The sequence below is a fragment of the Castor canadensis genome, chromosome 16 (genome assembly GCF_047511655.1).
Source record: "Castor canadensis chromosome 16, mCasCan1.hap1v2, whole genome shotgun sequence".
Lineage (NCBI taxonomy): Eukaryota > Metazoa > Chordata > Mammalia > Rodentia > Castoridae > Castor > Castor canadensis.
The window spans coordinates 17,313,644-17,330,854 of record NC_133401.1 but is presented as its reverse complement, the minus strand read 5'-3'; the positions used below and the strand labels follow the sequence as shown (position 1 = coordinate 17,330,854).

Sequence of the window (17,211 nt, the reverse complement as noted above, 5' to 3'; positions counted from 1 at the left end):
TGGCCCAAGGTCATCCTTAGAAGAAAAGGAGGAGGCAGGAGAGTCCCAACCGGAGAGGGAATTGTGCCAAGGGCAGCCAAGCTCAGGGTGCATCAAGAATGGGGCCAAGCTGGGCATGGAGACTCACACCTGTAATCCCAGCTTCTCAGGAGGCAGAGATCAGGAGGATCGAGGCTTGAAGCCAGCCCTGGGCAAATAGTTCATGAGACCCTATCTCGAAAAAACCTTCACAAAAAAGGGCTGGAGGCATGGCTCAAGGTGCAGGCCCTGAGTTCAAGTCCCAGTACCGGAAAACAAACAAACAAACCAACCCAGGGCCACGAGCACCGTCAGCTGGAAAATGCCAGGACACAGATGTCCCCAGAGCCTGTGGCAGGAGCCAGCCCCGCCTGCCGGTGGTGGGCTTGGGGCCTCCAGGATGGTCAGTCTGTGGGAATTTGTCACAGCGGCAGAAACTAGACCAGCAAGTCCCTTCATTTCCTTGGGCCTCAGTTTCTCAACCTGTAAATTGGGGATGACCATGAATTCTCCTGGTGTGGCCATGAGGTCTTGACTCAGGGACACACTGCAAGAGCCCAGGACAGTGGCGGAAACACAGTAAACAGAAGCCATAATTCTCTTAAGGAAAAGAAGCAAGGCAATCCGTTGGTTCTACACCAGGCTGTCTAGAGCTAAAGCGCTCAAATTATTTGTAAAATAATAAACCTTAGGCCGGCTGCAGTGGCTCATGCCTGTAATCTTGGTTACTCAAGAGGTGGAAATGAGAAGTATCGAAGTTTGAGGCTCGCCCTGGATAAAAGTTAGTGAGCTCCCCACCATCTCAACAAACGAGTGGGGTGTAGTGGTGCTCACTGTAATCCAAGTTAGGTGAGAGGCATAGGTAGGAGGATTTAGGTTCCAGGCCTACATGGGCAAAAAGTGAGACCCTATCAGAAAAATAACCTAAACACCAAAAGGGGCTGGAGGCATGGGTCAAGTGAGAGTGAGGCCAAGTTCAAACCCCGGTACTTCCATTCAGTTTTCCACACAGCTGGAAGTGTCCGTGTCATGCTAGGAGGTGATCGGAGATTCACTTTTGTCACTTAGTCATAAAATGATCAACAAACACAGCGAGGCGTTCTGGGGGGTGGGCGTCAGTTAGAAGCCAGGGGTGAGAGTGACAGTCCATCTCATCTGAATTTCAGGATTCAATTCGTTTTGGTGACTTGTGTCACTTGTCCAGTCTGGCGGAAAATTGGCACCCAAGATAAATCACCAGCAGGTTTTGAAAGTACAGACTTCAGGGCTGGCACTCAGATGGTAAAGTGCTTGCCTAGCACTTGTGAGGCGCTGGGTTTAATCCCCCAATTGCAAAGATGAATAAACTTTTCAAAATTAAAAATACTGATTTCATTTGAATATAATAGAAGCAATGGGAAATAAATTGGCAAGTTCTCATATGGTCAGGTATCGCCTTTTGATCTTTCTTTTAGAATTTATAAGTCCTTAAACATCGTAAGAAAATGAAAGATTGAATTCTACCAAAGGCAAAGATGTGAATAATTCACGTGTGAGGGAGAGAGAGAGAGAGAGAGAGAGAGGAAGGCTGGCATCTCAGGCTGCTCTGAAGCTCCACAAACTTGGGGAACCCGGCTCTTTCTAACTTGTGGCTCTCCCAGTCTCCACCAGGTGATGTCTACCTCGTGGTCTAAAATGGCTGCCCCAGTGCCACTCATCAAACCTGAATCCCAGTTAGCTAGAAAGAGGAAGAACCAGAAAGTCATTCCTTTACCTTTATACAATGCTTTCCAGAATTTGAAAATTAATGCAATTTCCTCCCAGAAACCAGGCCAGAGCTCAGAGACAATCTCATTGTTCAAGAGATCAGTAGCGCAATTCATGCTAATTTCAGAAAGGTGTGGGGCTGGCTGTGTGGTTCGAGTGGTAGACTGTTTGCCTAGCAAGCATGAGGCCCTGAGTTCAAACCCCCAAGATTCTTGTCTATTAATATTCATAACATCAAATACAATTACCACTAAAAGCCATATTTAGGCCTAGCAGGGTGGTGTCTGCCTGTAATTCCAGCACTCAGGATGCTGAGGCAGGAGGATCACAAGTTCGAGGCCAGCCTGGGTAAACAGTGAGACCTTGTCTCAATGGTACAGCACTCACCTGCATGTAGCTGGTGCCCTGGGTTCCGACCCCAGAACCACAAAAAAGAAAGAAAAAGAAAAATGAATTTAATACTTCATTATTTTTCCATTGAATTTAGGTTATGCATTTAGGTCGCACACAAGCATAGACACAAAAACACAAACACACGTGTACATTCACACGCACGAGCATGTATGGACATAGAAATGTGCACATCTGCATATATGCAAATGTGTGCATATGCATATATACATATGCATGAGCTCGCGTGTGCCTAAGCACAGTGCTTTGTGCTGGTTTACACTTAAACGTCCTTTGTTTTGGAAGGAAAAGGAGAACCTGCTGTGGTCACCGGCTTTGGGGGGTGGTAGGGGACAAGCCAGGCGGGTGGCCCTTGCTATTTTCAATTGTAGCACTTGGCATATCTTATTTTAAAATGTCCACGAGAGCCATTTTGGCAGTGGGCTTTCATTTCTTGCTTGCGTCTTTATATGTCCTTCTAAAATAAAGAGCAAAGCACCCAGACCCCAAAATAAAATGTTTCAGACGCCAGGGCACATCACAGCCTGCGGTCCCAGGGTCCCAGAGTCCCCCCCCTCCTTCCCTCTCTCTCTCTCTCTCTCTCCTCTCTCTCTCTCTCTCCCCTCTCTCTCTCCTCTCTCTCTCCCCTCTCTCTCTCCCCTCTCTCTCCCCTCTCTCTCTCCTCTCTCTCTCTCCCCTCTCTCTCCCCTCTCTCTCTCCCCTCTCTCTCTCCTCTCTCTCTCTCCTCTCTCTCTCTCTCTCTCTCCTTTCTCTCTCTCTCTCCTCCCTCTCTTCTCTCTCTCTCCTCTCTCTCTCCTCTCTCTCTCTCTCCTCTCTCTCTCTCTCCTCTCTCTCTCTCTCTCCTCTCTCTCTCTCTCCTCTCTCTCTCTCTCCTCCTCTCTCTCTCTCTCTCTCTCTCTCTCTCTCTCTCTGCTGGCTCTGCACTCCCTGGCCTGTGAGATGGTCCAAGCCAGCAGCTGCCTCCGGTCACATTCCTGGGCCCCGAGGATTGACAGGGACACCTGCAAGGATGTCCTCAGCCCTGGTGACACGGAGCTTTAAAACAATAGCGACTGCAAGGGGCAGGCCGGGCGCGCTGTTCTGGATTCTGGATGGATTCGAACTTCTCTGATCAGGGAAATTCCTGTAATTCTGCTCAGAAATATTTTCAAAATAACTTCCCACCTCACCACTCTGACTCCTTCTGAATCTGTGTAACCAAGATGAGACCAGGCAGTCGTCACGCTGGGACAGGGTCACTCCAGCCGGGCTGTTACCGGAAAGAAAATAAGACCAGATTTTTCTTTTTGTTTTTTAATAGCATTTGTGACAAAGTCTTGCTATGCAGCCCAGGCTGGCCTTGAACTGGAGATCCTCCTGCCAAGGCCCCCTGAATATATACAGACCCATTGTTCTGGAACTAGAGCGAGAAAAACAAGGACACGTGGATGGAACGATTTCAAATATATACATTCACAGTTGTTCATTTATCTAGTTTTCTTTTTTAATGATTGTCTTTGGCGGTGCTGGGATCTGAACTCAGGTCCTGACGCTTGCTAGGCAGGTGCTCTCCCACTTGAGCCACCACCCCAGACCTTTAATGATGGTTTGGTCACATGCACCTTTTAAAATTCGAAATGCGTGGCGCTTGTTCCTCAGAGCACACACCTTCTCAGTGCTGTTTTCTGCCTGGAAAACTGTCCTGCCCTGTCCCCCACACACTTCTAAGAGCATGTGTTAATTCGCGCTTGATAGCTTCCTGGTTTACATTTCAATCTTCGATCCACCTGGAATTAAGTGCTTTGAAAGGCGAGCAGGAATCCCCCCTTTCTTCTCTCCTTGGCTCACGCCTGTAATCCCAGCTATGTGGGAGGCTGAGATCAGGAGGATTGCATGCAGGCCGGTCCGAGCAAAAAGCAAGACCTTATCTCCAAAATAACCAGAGCAACAAGAACTGAGGCCATGGCTCAAGTGGTAGAGCGCCTGCCTAGCAAGCAAAAGCCCTGAGTTCAAATCCCAGTCCCACAAAAGAAGCAAGAGAGAGGCAGGAAGGCAGGCTGGGGGTGTAGCCCAGTGGTACAGCAAGTGTGAGGCCCCGGGGTCCATGCCAGAACCCCCCGTACCCACCATACTGAATTTCAGGGGCATCGAACTGCTAGAAGATATTCTACTTTGATAATATATTTCCCTGCCTGATACAAAGACCACACGTATTACATATTTCCCTTGCAAAGGCTCTGTGGTTACTTTCCTATGGTAACAGGGTTTTTTTGGGGGGGGGCAGTACTGGGATTTGAACTCAGGGCCCTGCGTTTGCTAGGCGGGCGCTCTACCATTTAAACCACTCCCTCAGCTTTGGTTATATTTCAGATAGATCTTCATCGGTGCCAACACTGAGCTGGATGGAGAGCCTCCTACCTGCGCTTCCCGAGTAGCTGGGATTACAGGCGTGAGCCATCTCTCCCAGCTACAATTCCTCAATAGCTGTGTCACCTTCCTGTGACACAGGCGCTGGACACAGAGGGAACAGGGGCTTAGGTTTGTTGGTTTTTGGTTTTTACAGTACTTAGGGTTGAACTTGGGGTCTCACAGTTGCTAGACAACCCCAGCATCACTTGAGCTACACCCCAGCTCAGGATGAATTTTATATTAAATAGTAACCTGGGCAGGAGACTTAGCCTGGATAGGAAGGTTGCAGGGAAGCCCCAGGGAACACGAGACCACCCTGTCACATACAGAACTAATGCCCAGGGACCCGAGTTTTCCAACGAGCAGCCTGGCCATGGTGGCTTGTCCTTGGAAGCGGGAGTGTGACAAGCCGAACACCTGGCAGATGAGTTGGTGGTTTTCAGGCACAGACATGCCTGCGCTGAGAAAAGAAATCCAAACTCACCAGCACAGGGAGGCACACAGCTCAAACAAGGACGCTTTATAAGAAGAACAAATATTTGCCCAGAAGCAGCAGGACACGCCTCCAAGAACCGCACAAAAATCTGGCTAACTTAGCAATATTGGTGAATGCGGTTTGGAAGAAATTGACTTTTTTTTTTTTAAGTACAGTGTTACTGCTGTTTCAATGCAAAGATGTACAGAGAAAATGAAGAGTCCTTCTGTCTTTCCACCGGGCATTCTGAAAGAGGATGTGTTAGGGCGTGTGACAGTCGCGGCTGGGGACACAGTGAGTCTCTTCTGAGACATCGTGCCTCAGAAACAGTGAGCTTTTATTTGAGTGTTTCCTTTCAGAAAAATAAAAAAAGATGGCTACAAAAGTGATTGTGCCCTAGTGTGGGTTTTCATCTAGCCAAATGGTTTTTGATTTTGGTGGGACTGGGGTTTGAACTCAGGGCTTTGTGCTTGCAAAGCAGGCGCTCTACTGTTTGAGCCTCTCCACCAGTCCCAAATATTTTGGAAGTCATTGTCTTTTTCTTGTCTTTTTTCATTAGTGTATATTTATTGTACGGAGGGTTTCGTTGTGGTGTCTCCATGCATGTAACGTGGTCTGATCACCTTCACCCCTCTGTCTTCCCTCCTTTAACATTTTTTCTACTTTTATATATGCATATGGAGTACTTTATGATATTCATCCCCCCCTTTCACCCTCCCACCCCCAAACAGTCCCCAATTTTGCACTTGTGTTAGATATATATATTATTTTTAGGTTGAGATTCCAAATATACAACATGAGATATTTGGCTTCCTTGGTCAGGTTTATTTCGCTTGACATGGTCTCTAGTTCCACTCATTTCCCTCTAGGGACATCATCTCATCCTTTTTTCTGGCTGTGTAGTACTCCATCGTGTATCTACATCACGTTTGCTTTATTCATTCATCAGTTGTCAGGTGCCTGGCTGATTCCACAGCGTGGTGTCGTGAGCTGTGCTGCTGTGGACGCAGGTGTTCCTTCAGGTCTATTGCCCAGGAGTGGTATGGCAGACTCATACCGAAGCTCCACTTTTAGTGGTTTAGTTTTGCTTTGTTTCTTTTTTCCCCCAGTACTGGGGCTTGAACTCAGGGCCTTCACCTTGATCCACTCCACAAGCCCATTTTTTTGTGATGGGTTTTTCAAGATAAGGTCTTGTGAACTATTTACCTGGGCTGCCTTCAAACCATGATCCTCCTGATCTCTGCCTCCTGAGTAGCTGGGATTACAGGCGTGAGCCACTGGTGCCCGGCTCAAACATCTTTTCATGCAGTTGTCGTCAGTGGGTGTTTTTCTATGAACTGCCTACTCGTGTCACTTCCGCATTTTCTCATTCGGGATTTCTCTTCAGTACTGGCGATGGCCAATGTCTTGCTCATGCTAGGCAGGCGGGGCACCTGAGCCCGCCCAGCCTCGCTCTTTTCCTGATCACTTCTATGAGTTCCCTGTAAGAAGGTTATAAATCCTTGGTCTTCCCCAAGTTGTCATTATCTTTTCACTTTATTATTTTTTCCCCTCTAAAAATTGTAATTTATCCTGGGCAGCAACTCACGCCTGTAATCCTAGCTACTTGGGAGGCTGAGATCGGGAGGATCAAGGTTCAAGGCCAGCCTCAGCAAATAGTTCTGGAGGCCTCATCTCCAAAATAACCAGAGCAAAAGAGTGCTGGCAGAGTGGCTCAAGGTGCAGGCCCGGGGTTCAAACCCCAGTACCGCCAAACAAACAGACAAACGAGAGGGCTGAGGGTGTAGCTCAAGTGGTAGAGTGCTCAGGCATGAGGCCTTGGGTTCAGTCCCCAGGACTGCCAAAAAAAAAAATTCCAGAAAAAGCTTTGGTTAAGCACCTGAACCTCGACGAAGCAGCCAGAGGACACTTCCCGCTTCTGACATCTGATCTGGAAAGTTCTGTACGTGCTCTTATGAAGAGTAAAACCCAGAGGGGAGACACCCCGAACTCGCCTTGGGCGGGCAATCACTGACATTAGCTACACCTTTGCTGGGGTTCCAGAACATCGCACAGAGGCTGGGGTCCCCTAGCCTCACCCCGACCCTGGCTTTGTTTTACTCCATTCCCCTTGCAAGAATGAAAACCCAGGCTGGGATGTTAAAATTGGCCCTGGAAGGTAAGAAGTTCTTCCAGCTAAAAACATGTTGATTTAAAAACTCAAATATGCAGGGGCGGGGAGGCAGAGGGGGGACAGGAAACGCTGTCTTCCAAGACCTGCACCAGAGCTAGTTTATCTGGCAGCGACAAGCAAGGTGGCTTCCACAGATGTTTGGCTTTGTGGCTTTTTTAATGCAAGAGAAAGTACAAAAAAGTACCCCCACCCGCTGCCTCTCAAAAATGTTGGCGACCCCAGTTGCTAGACGATTTGCTATTCTTAAAAAATTAAGATGAGCCAGGTGAGGTAGCTCCCACCTGTAATCCCAGCTACTCAGGAGGCAGAGGTCAGGAGGATCACAGTTCAAAGCCAGCCTGGGCAAATAGTTTGTGAGACCCTATCTCGAAAAAACCCATCACAAAAAAGGGCTGGTGTAAATTTTTTTAAAAATGAGATGAAATCTATGCAACATCCATCTTTTTAGTGTACACTTCTATGTCATTTAGCACAGGCACAATGTCGTCCAGCCGTGACCACGATGGGGGTCCAGGACATTTTCACCTCCCCAGAAGGAAACTGCCCCCATTAAGCAGTTACCCCCTTTCCCTGCTGTCCCCAGCTGCTGTCATCCACTCGTCTGCTTCCCGTCTCTGTCTCTGTGCATTTGTCTCTTCTGAGTAGTTCACGTGACTACAATGGGACTACGCCACCTTTTGTGCCTGGCTTCTTTCACTTTTCATCAGCCCGCAACACATCCCCATTTCATTCCTTTTTATGGCTACGTATTTTCTGCCTTAAAAAAGTAAGCCAGGCTCAGTGGCTTTCCCCTGTAATCCTAGGTACTAAGGAGGCAGAGATTAGGAGGATCACAGTTTGAGGCCAGCTCAGGCAAAAAGTTTGACAAGACCCCATCTCAGCCCACATGAGCTGGGCGTGGTGGTGGTGCACCTGTCGTCCCAGCTACTCCACAGTGTAAACAGGAGGATCGAAGTCCATAAATTCGAGACCCCATCTGTAAAGTAAGCAGAGCAAAATGCTCTGGCGGAGTGGCTTAAGAGGTAGAGCACTTGCCTAGCAAGCGGGAGGCCCCGAGTTCAAACTCCACTATTGTGCTCTCCCCTCAAAGTTAGAAAATTAGCTCTTTTCTGTGATAATTACTGGGAATATTTTCCTGGTTGTGACAACTTTCTCCCCTGACCCTTTTTTATAATTCAGGGCCTGGGCCGCACACCCCCGGCCCTTTTTGCTTTAGTTATTTTTCAAGCAAGGCTTCACTTTTGTGCCCAGCCTGGCCTGGGCCTCAGTCCTCCGATTCATCTGCCTCCCGAGTAGCTGGGAGGACAGGCGTGAGCCTCTGTGCCCGGCCCGTCTCCTCCTCCTCCTCTGGCGCTGGGCTTCGCCCTTGCAAAGCAGCCGCTTGACCGCTTGAGCCACACCTCCAGTCCATTTTGCTGCTAAATGTGATGCTCCTGATCCAGCCTCCCACGTAGCTGGGATTACAGGCATGATCGTAGTGGCCGGTCGTCTTCTTTATAGTAACATTTGTCCTGTTTTGGCTTTTTTTTTTTCATTTTTATGTTGACGAATGAATCAGTGTTCCTCCTTCAGTGACCTTGAGGCTTTGTGTCTTACTTAGGCCTTTCCAAAGCCAGAGCAATAGACAGCTTCCTCTGTATTTTCTTCTTGGACTTTCATGAGTGTACTGTTACATTTTATTCTTTGATCTGTCTGAAACTATCTTTTATTAGGGAGCAAGTCCTCTTCTCCTACTGCCACGATGCCATCTGTTAAATAAGCTCTCTTTTCCCATGGATTTGCAAAATCACTACATGAAAATTTCCAATCTACCTTTCCATTTCTGATTTCGTTACTGTTGTTTCGGACTCACTCCTGAGTGCTGGGATTACAGCTGTGCACCACCACGCCCAGCTCAAGTTATTTTTTATAGTAGCTTTGAACATCTTTCAAGACCTTCCTCTCTCCTTGTCTACTTTAGAATTTTCTCCACTTTACTTTAGCTTTAAGAATGTTAAACCGTCCTCCCCGAAAACACAGGAAATGGTTACATGACACGCAGCCCAACGCTTGGAGGAATCCTGGTAGAATTTTGTTTTCAGCACTGACTTTTTTCAGACTAAACAACTGCCTGCATTCCTTCCCACAAGTACAGGGGTATTAGTTAGGAGAACACGCTGATTTTAGTAAGCACCAATCTTCTCTCATGCCAGAGAAATGCCTGAAAATGCATTTAAGTTGGTGCAGAGTTATCACTATGAAACTGAAGCAGGGGGGCCGGCACCCGCTTCTAGAAACTGCAGGGAAAGATGCACTGAGGCGGAATGCGAGTTTAAAACCACAGCCTGTAGCTCACGCCTGTAATCCCAGCTACTCAGGAGGCAGAGGTCAGGAGGATCGCAGTTTGAAGCCAACATGGGCAGATAAGTTTGTGAGACCCTAAAAGGGCTGGTGGAGTGGCCAAGGTGTAGGCCCTGAGTTCAAGCCCCAGTACCAGAAAAATAAAAAAATAAATACAAGAGCCACTGACTCTCTTACCTCCACACTCACTCACCTCCCCCCTTGCTGGTTGTTTTCTTGGGGGGTGGGGAGGGAGACGCACTGGGGTTTGAACTCAGAGCTTAGTACTTACTGGGCAGGCACTCTACTACTTGACAATCTCTCCCCCAGCCCTTTTAGTGTTACTTACTTTTCAGGTAGGATTTCATGCTTTTTGTCTGGTCGGGCCTCAGCCTGGGATCCTCCTACCTCTGCCTCCTGAGTAGCTGGAATGACAGGTGGCAGCTCCTGGAGGTCAGGGCTCTGTCTGGTCCCTGGCTGTCCCACAGGAGGTGCTCAACAGTCCTGGCTGGAGGACAGCTTGGGTGGACAAGAAAACTTCACGGTCCAGCCCTCCCCATGGTGCCTGCAGCTCTCCTCTCATCTCTCTGGGGCTCCTTGGCCAGGCCTCCCCCCGAGGTGCACCCTGAGCTCGGGCTGCTTCTGCCTGAAGACCACACCCCATCCTGAACCCCGATCCCTGGATCTCCCCCACTTCAGGCCGCAAGGGCCTCCAGACTTTCCGACTGGCTGGCTGAAAGCAGAGGGGTTGATTATCTTCATGGAGGTTAAACAGTGCGAGGGCAAACATAGCTCCTCCCATGGCTCGTGTGCAAAGGACCCCAGAAGCAAGCCACCCGCGCATCTGTGAGTCAGCTCCAGGTCCCCCTCGGCGCCTGTCCTCCAGCCTCAGCTTCCTGGACACCCTCCACTCACCCTTCTCAAAATCGCAGCCTTGCCCCCTTCCTGCTGGTCTCCATCATTGCTCCTGGTGTGGAATGATTCAGAGGTCCTTTAAGATGCTTGCTTCCAGGCTCAACCCCAGAAGTCCCGCTGCACAGGCGGGGCAGGCAATGACAGTTTTCTTTGTGGGATTTGAACTCAGGGCCTCACGCTTGCTAGGCAGGTGCTCTACCACTTGAGCCACTCAGTTTTTATTTTTCAGGCACAGTCCCTTATTTTTATGCCCAGGGCCACCGTTGGATCACAATCCTCCTACCTACGCCTCCTGAGTAGCTGGGATTACAGGTGTGCACCAACATGCCCGGTGTGAAATGGCTTTTTCTTTTTTTTGTGGCACCAGGGCTTGAACTCAGGGCCTTCCCCTTGAGCCACTCCACCAGCCCCTTTTTGTGTTAGGTATTTTTGAGATAGGGTCTCAGGAACTATTTGCCCTGGCTGGCTTCGAACCTTGATCCTCCTGATCTCTGCTTCCTGAGTAGCTAGGATTACAGCCATGAGCCACCAGTGCCCATCTTGAAATGGCGCGTTGAAGAGATTCTCGGTAGGATGGCAGAGTGACTCAGTGGGTTGAGTGTCTGCCTTGCAAGTGTGAAGCCCTGAGTTCAGACCCCTGGCCTGCCAAAAAAAAAAAAAACAAAAAAAAACCATTGCAGGTGAGTGACGCACTGGTCACCCTGGTTCAGGCGTCCGTAAATGACCTCTGCCTAGAAGTGTCGAAGTGTTTCTCATTTCCCAGATGCTTTAAAAAAACAAAAACTAGCACCTTGGCTAATTCAAATCACCTGTTACCCATTCTAGACACTTCTGGAAACCCTAAGCTTCTCTCATGGGAAATCTGCAATCCTTGAAACTCAATCGAACCCTAGTCTAGTCCCTGGTGTAGCTAGGAGTCCAGGAGTGTGAAAATTTTCCCAAATTAAACAGTTCAAGGCAGCCACAGTGACTCATGCCTATAATCCTAGCTACTTTGGAGGCTGAGATCTGGAGGTTTGAGCTTTGAGACCAGCTGGGGCAAATAGTTCTCAAGACCCCATCCCCAAAAGAACCAGAGCAAAATGGGACTGGAGGAGGGGCCCAAGCAGTAGAATGCCTGCTTTGCAAATGCAAAGTCCTGAGTTCAAATCCCTGGCCCATCAACCCCCCTGCCCAAAATCCCCCAAAACCAGTGCACGTACCGTCTACCTATCAAAGAGCCGGAAAAGATACTTAATTTGCTGAACTTTATTTTATACGCACAATACGTCACATTTAGTAATCAAGTATGAACCTGCTGACACCACGAAGCTTGACGAACCCAACTGGGCTGTCGCGGGCTTCGGTCACCCGGAGAGCCCAGTCCCCTCCCGTGTTTACAACCTCGCTGCACAGATTGGCAGCTGCAGGTGGGGACCGTCCCCTCTGGGTGTGCCTGCGGGAGACTTGCCCGGGGTTTTGAGATGAGTCGTCACGAGGAATTCGTCTGGAAGGTGACTCACAAATGACATCTAACAGCTGTTCACATTTTTATCACAAAAACTGAGGCCAGAAGAGAAAGTCACAAGGGTGAAGGCTCTAGGGTAGGACATGGTTACCGCACTAGGTTTACAGAGGCTGTCACCAGCTGTCACAGAGCTGGAGAATCACGGGAGGAGAAGAAGAGGGTGTTCTCGGGTGTTGAGTTACACGACATGCACAGGACGGAACTCAGTCCTCTCCTGACCTTCTTTGCCAAAAGTCACATTTACAAGAAGTTTAATTATATGCAAAAGGGGACAGCGAGCTGCACAGAAACGAGTTGACTCATAAAAATCCAAGGTGACAGTTCTCAGAGTGACTGGTTTGGATGGTGACATGTTTGAGTGGTCATTTCTCACACTTTATGACACATGAAAAAGTAGATTGGGGTTCCTTCTTTGTGGGTATCTCGGGACCCACGTATGGTCTGGAAGCCACTGGTCTTGGAGACCGAGCCCCGTCCCCCGCACTTGCACACAGGGCAGGGCGTGGCGGTCTGGTCTGACTTGGTGGGACTTAGCGCAGAGGACAGACATCAGCCAGTGTTTAAAAGATCGTTTGGGGGTGTCCCCGCCCCCCCAAAAAAAATAAGAAGCAAAGTGCTTTTTTCTTGGAAACAGGATCTATGTAGCCAAGTCTGGCCTTGAATTTTCAATCCTCCTGCCTCAGCTTCCCAAAGGCTGGGATTATAAGTGTGCACTACCACACCTGGCTATACAACTAAGGGCCATTTTGATTGGCAGACTGGACACCCGCAATACAGGGAGACATTCATTTTCCCCAGAACTAACTCTCAGCACCTAAATCACATTCCGGTCAGACGGCAGGACGGATGGAAGCTGAGGACAGCTAGGCGGCCAGGCTGGGCCTAAAAATGCTGGTTAACTTACCCACAGTCACGCACAGGGAGGCTGAAGGGGGAAAACAGCCACCCTGTTCTTCAAAACTCCAGGCCCTCGGGGTCAGTTAACTCTCCAGATGAAGTGTGGGGGGAGAAGGTGACCAGGGTGAGCATGACGGTGACCCCGCCCGTGCATGCAGAAAGGCAAATGAATGTTCTAGAAGGCCTCCCAGACACCAGCTCTCCTGCCTCTGGGGGTGCGGGGCAAAGGCAGAGCGCCCAGGTCCTCACACCTGACTCTCACTTCATTTACCTCCCGGGTCACGGCTGCACAGACCGGTCCCTCAGGAGCAAAGGTCTCGTTTCACTCAGTGACAAAACACCGCTCCTGAAGTGGCCATCTCCGTCTTCTTTCAGCTCCTGGGGAACGGGAACGGGGGTCCTCGCATCAAAGCCTCCTGGGGTCTGTGGATAAATTATCACAACGGCTCAAGAGAAGCAGAGAGAGGCGCCGTTAGGATATTTTTGCTTCCTAGGCTCTCCTGAGGCCTTGAATATTTCCACCCCAACCAGGCTTTAGAAAGCTCCACGACACGCTCTGATAACATAACCCCAAACGGTTCATTTTTGCATTTTAGTTTTCACATAGGGTCTTGTTTTTGCCCCAGGGCCCACCATCTTGGACTGTGATTGCCCAACCTCGCCATCCCATGCGGCTGGGATTACAGACATGTACCACCACACCCACCTGGCTTGTTTTTGGAGATAGGGTCTCACTAACTTTTTTGCCCACACTGGTCTTGAACTCATGACCCTCCTATCACAACTTCCTTCATTCCAAATCATTAAATTCTTGTCAAGGAGGAGGTGGTATGGTATAGAGACACCCATCCGTAAAAGATCACCTGTAGGTATACTTTCCTGCCTTTCCTGGGCATTCCATCCAATGGTGGGCACCAGCTTTCTCCAAAACCTCACCTAGGGAGGGTGTCACCCACCTAGGATCCCCCTGGTCACCCAACTGACATCCCCCTCTCCCCATGGGCTTCTCTGCCCCAGCCTGCCACTCTAGCACCCCCACCCACTTCATCCAAGTCCTGTGGTCATTCTCACCTTTGGAGGCACAAGGAAAGCCTCCTGGCTTGGCCTTCGGGCCCCTGGACGCTGAGGCTGGTGCCCCGCCGGGCTGTGGGCCTCGAGGGGCCCTGTGAGCTGGCCCTGCTCTCCTGGAGCCCGGCCCCTTCCTTAGAATCACCGACTTCTTGGCATCTTTGGGATGGCCGTGAAGGTAAGAGACAGGCCCCAAGCTCACCTTCTTCTTCCTCACGGGGACCAGGCTCTTGCGAAAGGCCTTCCTCTTTGGGGGACTTTCCTGGCCACCATCTCGGTGTGACTCAGGGCTCTTAGCTTCCAGCAGGGCACCTTGAGGGCGACCCCTGGGAACCTTCCAGGCACTTTTCGCCAAGGACCTCTTCAAAACCCACTCCTGCTTCACCCGGGCCCTTTGATTGCTCTTGTTGGGTTTTGAAATTGCCATGTTTCTAGGGTGACACACTTCAGGACGTGTCACCAAGTAGGCAGAGCCGTTGGAATGGTTGCCTTTGGGTTTTTTCCAGGGTGCTGCGTCCTGCCTGGAGTTTCTCTTCTGCTTCTTTCTTCTGGATCGGGACTTCGCTCCAGCCCTGTGAACAAAAGGCTTGGGAGGGTCACACTGCTCATTAAAGCGAATGAGGTTTTCAACCTTCAAGGCAGAGCCCACCTCTGTGGCCAGCCCTGGCTCCTTCTTCACCTTCTTCCTGGCCACCAAAGCCCAGGCTGCCAACTCCTCCTCGGCCTCCTGAGCCCTGGCTTCCTCCCGGCTCCGGAGCTCAGCATCTATGCAGAAGACCACTTGCACCGCCGCCCCCAGGAGCACCCCCAAAGCTTCGGCCCAGTTCTCCCAGGGCTGGTTCTGGGGTCTGGGGGGATGGTTAAGCTGGAGCAGGCGGACCACATCCTCCCAGGTGCGGCCCTCAGCATCCAGGAATTCATTGAGGTTTTTCAGAAACTCGGCGTCCTGAGTGGGGTCCCTGCAGGCCACTCTCCAGACACCGCCCCTTCCTGGGAACTCCCGGGGGACCGTGCTCACATTCACACCCTCGCCAACCTCCACCAGGGCAGCTTTGACATTCTCCGCTCGCAAAAAGATCCTGTTGAGCACGCGGTACGTGCCCAGTGGGGACAGGACTCCATTCAAGGTCTCCTCAATTTCTGCCTGGCCACAGTCCGCAGGGATGCCTGTGACCAACAGGGACCTGTGGATGTCCACTTCCATCCCGCGACACCAGTCCTCCAAAAGGTTCATGGCCATGGCCTCCGACATCTGGCTGCTCCAGCTGCACCTGCAGCAGAGGGCCTGGGAGGTGGGGGTGGTGATGTGTGTATGGGGGACCCCAAATGTGAATCCTGCAAGGTCACAAGGAGGGGGAGGGGATCGGATTCCAAGGGAAATGGCCTGGCTTGCACGGATGGGGCCTCGCACTTCCCCGAGACCCCCTCCTCCTCCCAGCCCCGGCCCCGGTGCTCACACGTGTCCGGGAGTCAGGTGCAAAATCGCGCCCCTCCCCCACGGCTGGCGCTGCGCCGGGCCCCGGCCGGGAGTTAACCGGCAGCCCCGCCTCCGACGGTCCAGCCAGGCCCAGGAGAGGCCTCTAGGGGTGCAGCTGCTCCCCAGCAGCTGGCTCGGGCCACCCCGGTGCTGCGGCTCTGCCCGGGACGCCGCCGTCCTTCCCGGCGCCGGCCCCAGGCGGTCACGCGCCGCCCGGCCTCGATCCCGGTTCAGCTGCGCCCAGCCGAGGCTGGCGGTGCAGCGCGCGCATGCGCACTCGCTCCCAGCGCAGCCGGACCCGCAGCAACCCGCGGTCTCCATGGCAACCGACCGGGTTGGTTGCTAAGAGCCAGCGTGGCGCGAGGCGGGTTCTGCAGGGAGGACGTGTAACGTTTGGGTTGGCCACTGAGGAAGGGGACTGGACGGTCTGCAATCCTCCCTCCAGGTCCCCTTTCCCCTCCTCCATCCCTCCTCCCTCCTCCTCCCTCCTCCCCTCCCTCATCCTTCCTCTCCCTCCTCCGTCCCTCATCCCTCCTCCCCCTCCTTCACTCCTCCCTCCTCCCCTCCTCCCCTCCTTCCTCCCTCATCCCTCCTCCCTCCTCCTCCCTCCTCCCCCTCCTTCTTCCCTCCTCCCCTTCTCCCCCTCTTTCCTCCCTCATCCCTCCTCCCCCTCCTTCACTCCTCCCTCTCCTCCTCCCTCTTTCCTTCCTCCCTTCTCCCTCATCCCTCCTTCATCCCTCCTTCATCCCTCCTCCCCCTCCTCCTCCCTCCTCCACTTCCTTTCTCCCTCATCCCTCCCCCTCCCTCCTCCCCCTCCTCCCTCCTCCCCCTCCTTCATTCCTCCCCCTGTTCCTCTCCCCTCCCCCTTCTCCTCTCCCTCCTTCCTCCCTCCTCCCTCCTCCCCCTCCTTCCTCCTTCATTCCTCCCCCTCTTCCTCTCTCCTCCCCCTCCTCTTTCCTCCTCCACGTCTTCCTCCCTCTTTCCTCCTCTCTTGGGAGCCACAAACCGCAATCTGACAAGGTTGTTGCTTAGCAGGATCCAGACAAGGTCGGGGACTGCAGGTGCACCTCGTCTCTCACTGGGGTTTTTGAGGGAACATGGAGGGGCTTCCTTTGTCTGGAGAAAAGAGACTGATAACCTGAAGGTATTGTTTTAGTATGAGCAAGACAGAAAGGTCAGGAACAGGTGACATGTCCTTGGCAGCTAAGGTCCGGGTTTTTGTATAAGAAACTAGGTGAGACTAGGGAGGTCCGGGTTTTGTTTATGAAACCAGGGAGGTTGGAGCCAGGGCATTGTTTCCCAGGCATAGAAGTTCTTCCTGCTTTGTAGAACTTCCTGCGTTGTACTGCTTATAAGCCTGATGCAAAAATTAAAATTTGCCAGTTGGTCATCAGCCTTCTGGTCCTCTCGATTTGTGTCTCCATTGTTCTTTCCTTTCCTGAGCCCTTTCAGGTCAAGAACCTCTGTGATCCCAGCATTCCTCTTCCTCCGTCCCTGCCCCCTCCTCCCTCATTCCTCCTCCTCCCTTCTCCCTCCTCCTCCTCCCTCCTCCCTCCTCCTCCTCCCTCCTCCTCCCTCCCTCATTCCTCCTCCTCCCTTCTCCCTCCTCCTCCTCCCTCCTCCCTCCTCCTCCTCCCTCCTCCCTCCTCCTCCTCCCTCCTCCTCCTCCCTCCTCCCTCCTCCTCCCTCCTCCCTCCTCCTCCTCTCTTCTCCTCCTTCCCCCTGCTTCCTCTCCCCTCCTCCCCCTGCCCCCTCCTCCTCCATCTTCTTCCTCTTCCTCCTTTCTCCTCCTTCCTCCTTCTTTCTTCTTTCTTTCT

The 17,211-nt window shown here is 51.6% G+C and overlaps 1 protein-coding gene across 1 annotated transcript; it reads right to left on the bottom strand.

Annotated features, from left to right (window-relative positions):
• Positions 1-11,678: 11,678 nt before the first annotated feature.
• Positions 11,679-15,663, bottom strand: Pnma8a (PNMA family member 8A). The gene is made up of 3 exons (XM_020170880.2): positions 15,375-15,663; positions 13,921-15,202; positions 11,679-13,272 (listed from the first exon to the last, which is right to left on the bottom strand). Exons 2-3 carry the CDS (start codon positions 15,167-15,169, stop codon positions 13,256-13,258), a joined length of 1,266 nt encoding a protein of 421 aa, XP_020026469.1. The 5' UTR covers positions 15,170-15,202; positions 15,375-15,663; the 3' UTR covers positions 11,679-13,255.
• Between the last annotated feature and the right edge of the window lie 1,548 nt (positions 15,664-17,211).

Excerpts from the sequence above, each read along its gene's own strand:
- Pnma8a (XM_020170880.2), bottom strand. The coding sequence starts at position 15,169 with ATGTCGGAGGCCATGGCCATGAACCTTTTGGAGGACTGGTGTCGCGGG.